This window comes from Salmo trutta, unplaced genomic scaffold (assembly GCF_901001165.1).
Source record: "Salmo trutta unplaced genomic scaffold, fSalTru1.1, whole genome shotgun sequence".
Taxonomy (NCBI): Eukaryota; Metazoa; Chordata; class Actinopteri; order Salmoniformes; family Salmonidae; genus Salmo; species Salmo trutta.
Window position 1 is genome coordinate 12708835 of NW_021822911.1, and position 10577 is coordinate 12719411.

At 40.9% G+C, this 10577-nt stretch overlaps 1 protein-coding gene across 1 annotated transcript; it reads left to right on the plus strand.

Annotated features, from left to right (window-relative positions):
• Window positions 1-484: 484 nt before the first annotated feature.
• LOC115186481 (NLR family CARD domain-containing protein 3-like) lies at window positions 485-9880 on the plus strand (the record flags this gene model as incomplete). Its single annotated transcript, XM_029746103.1, has 6 exons — window positions 485-704; window positions 1100-2864; window positions 3149-3322; window positions 8491-8664; window positions 8874-8920; window positions 9348-9880. Coding segments are annotated over 6 exons (2913 nt in total), but the record flags the coding sequence as incomplete, so codon positions are not given.
• Between the last annotated feature and the right edge of the window lie 697 nt (window positions 9881-10577).

The following is a 10577-nucleotide window of genomic DNA, read 5'->3' on the forward strand; positions in this document are numbered from 1 at the left end:
TAAACAACACTGTCTCTAGTCATTTCTCCTCTCCCATTTTCACATTTCTGTTTGTTGATTTCATAATCCATGGGCTAATCCTTTAGTCCATTTTCATAGTCCTAAAACAGTGTGTGTGTGTGTGTGTGTGTGTGTGTGTGTGTGTGTGTGTGTGTGTGTGTGTGTGTGTGTGTGTGTGTGTGTGTGTGTGTGTGTGTGTGTGTGTGTGTGTGTGTGTGTACTCCCTGGATGAGGAGATGTAATCTCATGTTTTGTCCACAGAAACCAACAGGAGAGATCGGAGTCAGAGATTCTCAGTGGTCAGTCTTCCCAGAGTCATCAAACAGACCTGGACTCTATATTCAGTGTATGTGGTCCTGTTATGAACATTAGCTTTTGTTTTCCTCAAGTAAAGTTGATCTGTCAATTATTCATTATTGTGTTAATGAGAAAGCATTTCTTCTCTTGCTTAACTTATTTTATTTATTTATTTCAGGTGCTTGAAGAGAAAATGATGACATTTGTGAAGAACGAGCTGAAGATGTTCAAGAGGATTCTTAGTCCAGAACTCCCAGAAGGCTTTGAGAGTCAGAAGCAGGATGAGGAAGTGGTGGATGCTGAAGATGAGAAGCAGGAGAGCAGTGCCAGACAGGGGGCTCTGAAGATCACACTGCACGTCCTGAGGAAAATGAACCAGAAGGAGCTTGCTGACATACTGGAGAACTGTAAGATCTGTCTGCCTCATGTTGAATGCTGTTTTATAACATTTAAAAGCTGTAGCTAAAGTACAGCTAAAGTAGCTGTGTAAATCAATGATATTGTAGCAGCCTTAACACAACACCTAGTGACCTCATCAAGTTGCAGAAGGGATGTGTTGTGTTGATTAATTTAGAGAGTGAGACAGAGAGAGAGAGAGAGAACATTAATAATACCATCAATAATACCAATAATAATATAATCAGTCACACCAGTCTGGAATGCATTATGAGAACATTTACACATTTATACATTCAGTTAAGAGAATAAATGATTATAATTTAAACTTTATAACAGTCCTACAATACTGTAGGCATTAAAACAGACGTAATATTAATATCCTCTGTGTTATTTCTTCATTCAGATGAGCTTGCTGTGGTTTGCCAACGTGAACTCAAATCTAATCTAAAGAAGAAGCTTCAATGTGTATTTGAGGGGATCGCTAAACAAGGAAACCCAACACTTCTCAATAAGATCTACACAGAGCTCTACATCACAGAGGGTGGAACAGGACAGGTCAATAATGAACATGAGCTGAGACAGATTGAGACAACAACCAGGAAACAAGCAAGACCAGAGACTGCAGTCAAATGTAACGACATCTTCACACACTTAACTGGACAAGACAAACTCATCAGAACTGTGCTGACAAAGGGAGTCGCTGGCATTGGAAAAACAGTCTCTGTGCAGAAGTTCATTCTGGACTGGGCTGAAGGAAAAGCAAATCAGGATGTACAATTTGTATTTTCATTCCCTTTTCGGGAGCTGAATTTGATGAAAGAGGACAAACACACTTTCATTGAACTTCTTAATCACTTCTCAATGGAAACCAAACAATCAGGAATCTCCATCTACAACAAGTACAAAGTTTTGTTCATCTTTGATGGTCTGGATGAGTGCCGACTGCCCCTAGACTTCCAGAATAACAAGATCTGTTGTGACGTCACAGAGTCAACCTCAGTGGATGTTCTGCTGACAAACCTCATCAAGGGAAATCTGCTTCCCTCTGCTCTCCTCTGGATAACTACCCGACCTGCAGCAGCCAATAAGATCCCTTCAGGGTGTGTTGACCAGGTGACAGAGGTACGAGGGTTCAATGACCCACAGAAGGAGGAGTACTTCAGGAAGAGATTCAGTGATGAGGACCTGGCCAACAGAATCATCTCACACATAAAGACATCAAGGAGCCTCCACATCATGTGCCACATTCCAGTCTTCTGTTGGATTTCTGCAACAGTCCTTGAACACATGTTGAAACATAAGAGAGAAGAGATGCCCAAGACTCTGACTGAGATGTACACACACCTTGTGGTGTTTCATACCAAACAGAAGAATGAAAAGTATCTTGGGAAAGAAGAGACAGGTCCACACTGGAATAACGAGAGCATTCTGTCACTGGGAAAACTGGCTTTTCAACAGCTTGTGAAGGGCAATCTGATTTTCTATGAAGAAGACCTGAAAGAGGCTGGCATTGATGTCAGTGAAGCCTCGGTGTACTCAGGATTGTGCACACAGCTCTTTAAAGAGGAATGTGTGCTGTACCAGGACAAGGTGTACTGCTTTGTTCATCTGAGCATTCAGGAGTTTCTGGCTGCTGTGTATGTGTTCCTCTCATTCATCAACAACAATGAGAATCTAATGAACAAACTGAAAACAAAAGACAAGCCTGAAGTTACTTTCTACAAGAGTGCTGTGGATAAAGCCTTACAAAGTGAGACAGGAAACCTGGACCTGTTCCTTCGCTTCCTTCTGGGCCTCTCACTGGAGTCCAATCAGAAGCACTTACGTGGTCTACTGACAAAGACAAGAAGCAGCTCACAGAGCCATGAAGAAACAGTCAAGTACATCAAGGAGAAGATCAGGGAGAATCCCTCTCCAGAGAGGAGCATCAATCTGTTCCACTGTCTGAATGAACTGAATGACCATTCTCTAGTGGAGGAGATCCAAAGCTACCTGAGCTCAGGAAGTCTCTCAAAACCCAACCTGTCACCTGCACAGTGGTCAGCTCTGGTCTTTGTGTTGCTGACTTCAGAAAAGGAGCTGGATGTGTTTGACCTGAAGAAATACTCCAGATCAGAGGAAGGTCTTCTGAGGCTGCTGCCAGTGGTCAAAGCCTCCAGAGCTGCTCTGTGAGTACATAAAATGACATATAAGAACTAATCATCAGGAAGAAATATTCAGGTTAAAGAAAAATATGTATTATAATATGTATATAATATTATGTTGAATAACATTGAATAAATGCATTGATTTTCACATTTGTATAACAATATGACCATACAATTCTAGGAGACAGAAGAAGAATCTATGTGTTGTTTGGGAATATGAACCAAATGCATCTACCGTTGTCCTTCTACACTACTGGTGTTAAATTAACAGTGTGTTTGTGAAGTCATGATGATCTCTTTGTCAGGCTGTCAGGCTGTGGAGTCACAGAGGAAGGCTGTGCTTCTCTGGTCTCAGCTCTGGAGTCAAACCCCTCACACCTGAGAGAGCTGGACCTGAGTAACAATGACCTGAAGGATTCAGGAGTGGAGCTGCTCTCTGCTGGACTGGGGAATCCCCACTGCAAACTGAAGACTCTGAGGTCAGTATTCCTGTAGTTGGTCAACAAGTGATAACTGTTCACCAGATCCACATGTGTTTACCAGGCACACATAGTCCACACCATATGTGTTTGGACAGTGAATCTTAGAGTTTTAAATGTGGTGCTATGCTCCAGCATTTTGGATTTGAGATAGAATGTTTCGTATTAGGTGACAGTACAGAATGTCACCTTTTATTTGAGGGTATTTTCATACATATCTGTTTTACCGTTTAGAAATTAAAGCACTTTATGTATTTAGTTCTCCCATTTGAAGAAGTCTTCATTATTTGGACAAATTCACTTATATTGTATTAAAGGAGTCATAAGTTTAGTATGTGGTCCCACGTTCCATGCCTGCAGTGATTACATCAAGCTTGTGATTCTACAAACTTGTTGAATTCATTTTTCAGTTTGTTTTGGTTGTGTTTTGGATGATGTTTTTCCTAATAGAAACTGAATGGTGAATAATGTCCTGTCATTTTGGAGTCACTTCACTTGTATTGTCAGTAAGAATAGAAGATGTTTCTGAACACTTCTACATTCATGTGGATGCTACCATGATTATGAATAATCATGAATGAATCGTGAATAATGATAAATGAGAAAGTTACAGAGGCACAAAGATCAGACCCCCTCTGTTATTGGTATTATTCTGTATACTTCTGGCCCTTATTTGGACACTGTGTTAACTAACCTCCAGACGAGCTTCAATGCCATACAACTCTCCTTCCGTGGCCTCCAACTGCTCTTAAATACAAGTAAAACTAAATGCTCTTCAACCGATCGCTGCCCACACCTGCCCGCCTGTCCAGCATCATAACTCTGGACGGTTCTGACTTAGAATGTTTGGACAACTACAAATACCTAGGTGTCTGGTTAGACTGTAAACTCTCCTTCCAGACTCACTATAAGCATCTCCAATCCAAAGTTAAATCTAGAATTGGCTTCCGATTTCGCAACATAGCATCCTTCACTCATGCTGCCAAACATACCCTTATATAACTGACCATCCTACCAATCCTCGACTTCGGCGATGTCATTTACAAAATAGCCTCCAATACCCTACTCAATAAATTGAATGCAGTCCATCACAGTGCCATCCGTTTTGTCACCAAAGCACCATATACAGTGGGGGGAAAAAGTATTTGATCCCCTGCTGATTTTGTACGTTTGTCCACTGTCAAAGAAAGGATCAGTCTATAATTTTAATGGTAGGTTTATTTGAACAGTGAGAGACAGAATAACAACAAAAACATCCAGAAAAACTCATGTCAGAAATGTTCTAAATTGATTTGCATTTTAATGAGGGGAATAAGTATTTGACCCCCTCTCAATCAGAAAGATTTCTGGCTCCCAGGTGTCTTTTATACAGGTAACGAGCTAAGATTAGGAGCACACTCTTAAAGGGAGTGCTCCTAACCGCAACTTGTTACCTGTAAAAAAGACACCTGTCCACAGAAGCAATCAATCAATCAGATTCCAAACTCTCCACCATGGCCAAGACCAAAGAGCTCTCCAAGGATGTCAGGGACAAGATTGTATGTGGACAACTACAAATACCTAGGTGTCTGGTTAGACTGTCAAACATCTCCAATCCAAAGTTAAATCTAGAATTGGCTTCCTATTTCGCAACAAAGCATCTTTCACTCATGCTGCCAAGCATACCCTTATAAAACTGACCATCCTACCGATCCTCGACTTCGGCGATGTCATTTACAAAATAGCCTCCAATACCCTACTCAATAAATTGGATGCAGTCTATCACAGTGCCATCCGTTTTGTAACCAAAGCCCCATATACTACCCACCACTGCGACCTGTATGCTCTCGTTGGTTGGCCCTCGCTTCATACTCGTCGCTAAACCCACTGGCTCCAGGTCATCTACAAGACCCTGATAGGTAAAGTCCCCCCTTATCTCCGCTCACTGGTCACCATAGCAGCACCCACCTGTAGCACGCGCTCCAGCAGGTATATCTCCCTGGTCACCCCCAAAGCCAATTCCTCCTTCGGCCGCCTCTTCTTCCAGTTCTCTGCTGCCAATGACTGGAACGAACTACAAAAATCTCTAAACCTGGAAACACTTATCTCCCTCACTAGCTTTAAGCACCAGCTGTCAGAGCATCTCACAGATAACTGCACCTGTACATAGCCCATCTATAATTTAGCCCAACTACCTCTTCCCCTACTGTATTTATTTATTTAGCTCCTTTGCACCCCATTATTTCTATTTCTACTTTGCACTTTCTTCCAATGCATATCTACCATTCCAGTGTTTTACTTGCTATATTGTATTTACTTTGCCACCATGGCCTTTTTTTGCCTTTACCTCCCTTATTTCACTTCATTTGCTCACATTGTATATAGACTTATTTTTCTACTGTATTATTGACTGTATGTTTGTGTAATACCCTTGTTTGAACCAAGTATTGAGTTTATTTGTTATAATTAATTGGTATTATATTTAAAAGATGATTGAATTGCTCCTAAACTGTAATGTTGTTAATGCATTATGCTTTTTGAATAAATATTTATTTAATGTATAAGTGAATAGTTTGTTTTACTTTGAAGTTTAAGTTTTGACCAATAAGGACGCTTGTTAAGTTGTGGCCAATGGGAGTTGACCTGGTTAACGGGAGGGAAAAAGACTTTGATGAAAGGATGGTCGTTTTACCTCAGGACGGTTGGTGAAGAAAAATTATAAAAGAAGACGACAGAACTACAACAAAACCCATAGCTACTAAGACATGAAGGGAAATACATGTTTTATTTAATAAAAGAGTTGTTATTATTTTGTTAAAACTTTAGTAAAGACTGAAGCTACCGTCTCGTCGTGGAGGTATTAGCCAGCCTAGAGGTTAGCCTAGCATCGTGTGACACCGGGAGATAATTGCTTGGGAAGCTTAACGAGTTCGTGTTGCCATGGGGATATCGGTTACTAAGGAGGACTGTCTGCATGGGTAGCTGTGTTGCCATGGGGATATCGGTTACTAAGGAGGACTGTCTGCATGGGTAGCTGTGCTGCCTTGGACTTGGTGAGGAAACCTGCATGGAACTGCCATACTTCGCTGAGGGAATATCTACCAAGTCGTGAGTAACCACAATGTGAGGTGCTTCATTTGGACACGGGTTGTGCACGACTCATTGGGGTTTATTTTTAATTTTTTTATTTTGATGTTGTCTGAACATGTATTTATGTTTGAAAATGTTTTAATACACATATGGAACGTTATGTATGTTGCCTTGGTGGAGTCATTAATTGTTTCAATTTAATGCATGGGATGGTTTATCCTGATTCAATAACAGAAACCTATAATCATTTCATCTGAAGTTAATACCCTATTGTGATAACCCTAGATAGTTTACAATAGGAAATCTTATTGGAGATGTCCTTCTCACCTAACATCCCATGCTGCTGAGATACTCTACATATGTTAATATTGTGAGAGTCATATTCAAGCCTGGTGAGAGGGTTACATTTGTTTAACTCCATGTGTAACTCTGTGTTATATGTGTCGAACTGCTTTGCTTTATCTTGGCCAGGTCGCAATTGTAAATGAGAACTTGTTCTCAACTTGCCTACCTGGTTAAATAAAGGTGAAATGAATAAATAAATTGGTAGTGGTGAGAGGTTAGCATGTTTTGTTGTAGCCTCTTTTATTGGTAATGGTGAGAGGTTAGTATGTTTTGTTGTAGCTCTGTTATTGGTAATGGTGAGAGGTTAGCATGTTTTGTTGTAGTCTCTGTTATTGGTAATGGTGAGAGGTTAGCATGTTTTGTTGTAGCCTCTGTTATTGGTAATGGTGAGAGGTTAGCATGTTTTGTTGTAGCCTCTGTTATTGGTAATGGTGAGAGGTTAGCATGTTTTGTTGTAGCCTCTGTTATTGGTAATGGTGAGAGGTTAGCATGTTTTGTTGTAGCCTCTGTTATTGGTAATGGTGAGAGGTTAGCATGTTTTGTTGTAGCCTCTGTTATTGGTAATGGTGAGAGGTTAGCATGTTTTGTTGTAGCCTCTGTTATTGGTAATGGTGAGAGGTTAGCATGTTTTGTTGTAGCCTCTGTTATTGGTAATGGTGAGAGATTAGCATGTTTTGTTGTAGGCTCTGTTATTGGTAATGGTGAGAGGTTAGCATGTTTTGTTGTAGTCTCTGTTATTGGTAATGGTGAGAGGTTAGCATGTTTTGTTGTAGCCTCCGTTATTGGTAATGGTGAGAGGTTAGCATGTTTTGTTGTAGGCTCTGTTGTTGGTAATGGTGAGAGGTTAGCATGTTTTGTTGTAGCCTCTGTTATTGGTAATGGTGAGAGGTTAGCATGTTTTGTTGTAGCCTCTGTTATTGGTAATGGTGAGAGGTTAGCATGTTTTGTTGTAGTCTCTGTTATTGGTAATGGTGAGAGGTTAGCATGTTTTGTTGTAGCCTCTGTAACTTTCTCACTCATTAATATTCATGATTCATTCATGATTTGTATTAATGATGTTATCATCAGGGTTCATTTAGTAGTGTTTAGAAACATGTTATCTACTCACTTAGACAGAAAAGTATCCAGTCATCATCCGCCATTTTATTATTGGGCAAAACACAACCAAAACAAACTGGAAATGCAAACAACTAGTTTACAACCAAACACTAATCTTTTGACTACTTTAAAACATTATAAATTAATTGGTCAGAATACTTAGAACTTCTTTAAATAGGGGGACTAGATGCATAAAGTGCTTTTATTTTTCTAAATGGTGAAACAGAAATGTATGAATATATCCTCAAATAAAAGGTGACATTATATACTGTCACCTCATATGAAACATTTGATCTGAAATCCAAAATGTTGGAGTTTAGAGCCACATTTAAAATGTTATCTTCACTGTCAAAATAGATATGGTGTGGACTGTATACTCAATACAATCTACATCTGATACCTCACAGTCTGTCTTTTGACTGATACTGCTTTTAAACTGGTCTGGTCAGTCTACTCAAATATTTGTACTATACATGTTTCTATCTGCAGGCAAAACTTTGATCATTTGTAATTTATAATATGATACATTAATTTATGAATTGATATGGAAGGTTTCAGGACACTGATATATCTGAATATTTTGAAGAAATATACTGCCACTATTTTCACCACCAAAGAATAGCAGTGTGATATTAATATGATTTGACTCTTTGCAGGCTGTCAGGCTGTCTAGTCACAGAGGAAGGCTGTGCTTCTCTGGTCTCAGCTCTGAGGTCAAACCCCTCACACCTGAGAGAGCTGGACCTGAGCTACAATCACCCAGGAGACTCAGGAGTCAGACTGCTCTCTGCTGGACTGGAGGATCCACACTGCAGACTGGAGAAACTCAAGTTTGTGGAGGGTTTATGTCAATGTTCATATCAGACATGTTTGACTTTTCACACACTGGACATACAGACAGACAAACATTCGCTTGAAGTTATATGCTGACCATGTGTGTTGTCCAGTGTGTGTGTGTGTGTGTTTGTCCTGTGTGTGTGTGTGTGTGTGTTCAGGTCTATCCCTCAATGACTGTCTGTTTTTCTGCTTATCGCTACAGTGTGGAACATGGTGGAGAGAACAGAATGAAACCTGGTCTTCGAAAATGTGAGTGTTGACTGCTGTGAAGAATATGACTAAGAATAAGTCTTAATTCAAGTTAAGTCAAAGACCACCATCATTACTGACTTGGTCATATTAAATATCATCTGTAGTTCTACAGAAGCAGAAATCAGGGACACCAAAGTTTACAAAGAGTTGATATGACAACGTCTGTGTGTGTGTGTGTGTGTGTGTGTGTGTGTGTGTGTGTGTGTGTGTGTGTGTGTGTGTGTGTGTGTGTAATTAATGGGAATAAGTGTGTTTTATATTACCATACAGTATAACATATGATCATTCAACAAGTCTCAAGTTACCTTAACTTCTCCTTTTGATACCTAGAAACATCTACATTAAATGAATTAGTGAAAAGTGAGTTAACATTCTAACGTGAATGATGATGATTTCTAATATTGTGTCTGGTTTCATCCATCAGATGTCTGTGATCTCACACTAGACCCCAACACAGTAAACAGACGCCTCTCTCTTTCTGAGGAGAACAGAAAGGTGACACGTAGGACAGAGGAGCAGCCGTATCCTGATAACCCAGAGAGATTTGAGGACCTTAAACAGGTGCTGTGTAGAGAGGGTCTGACTGGGCGCTGTTACTGGGAGGTAGAGTGGAGTGGGAGAATGGGGGCTGGTATAGGAGTGACATATAAAGGAATCAGCAGGAGAGGATGGGGTAAGGACTGTTGGCTTGGACACAATGACAAGTCCTGGAGTCTGTTCTGCTCTGACAACAGATACATTGCCTGGCATAATAATTATCTCACTACCATAGACATCCCCTCCTCCAGGTCCCACAGAGTAGGAGTGTATCTGGACTGGCCAGCCGGCACTCTGTCGTTCTATAGAGCCTCCTCTGACACACTGACCCACCTGATCACATTCACCTCCACATTCACTGAGCCCCTCTATCCAGGGTTTAGGGTTTATGATGTTAGCTCTTCAGTGTCCCTGAAATAATAACTGGACACACACACACACACACACACACACACACACACACACACACACACACACACACACACACACACACACACACACACACACACACTGGACACAAACTGGACACACGCACACACACACACACACACACACACACACTGGACACACAAACACACACACACTGGACACACGCACACACGCACACACTGGACACACACACACACACACACACTGGACACAAACTGGACACCCACATAAACACACACTGAACACACACACACTCAACACACACACACACACACACACACACACACACACACACACACACACACACACACTGGCCACACACACACACACACACACACACACACACACAACATACACAACATGAACACACACACACACACACACACACTGGACACACACGCACACACTGGACACACACACACACACTGGACACAAACTGGACACCCACATAAACACACACTGAACACACACACACTCAACACACACACACACACACACACAAAAACACACACAACATACACACACACAGACTGGAAACAAATTGGACACACACACACTGGACACAAAATGAACACACACACACTGGACACAAAATGGACACACACACACACACACACATTCTGGACACACACACACACACACACTGGGGACACACACACACTGGACACAAACTGGACACACATAAACA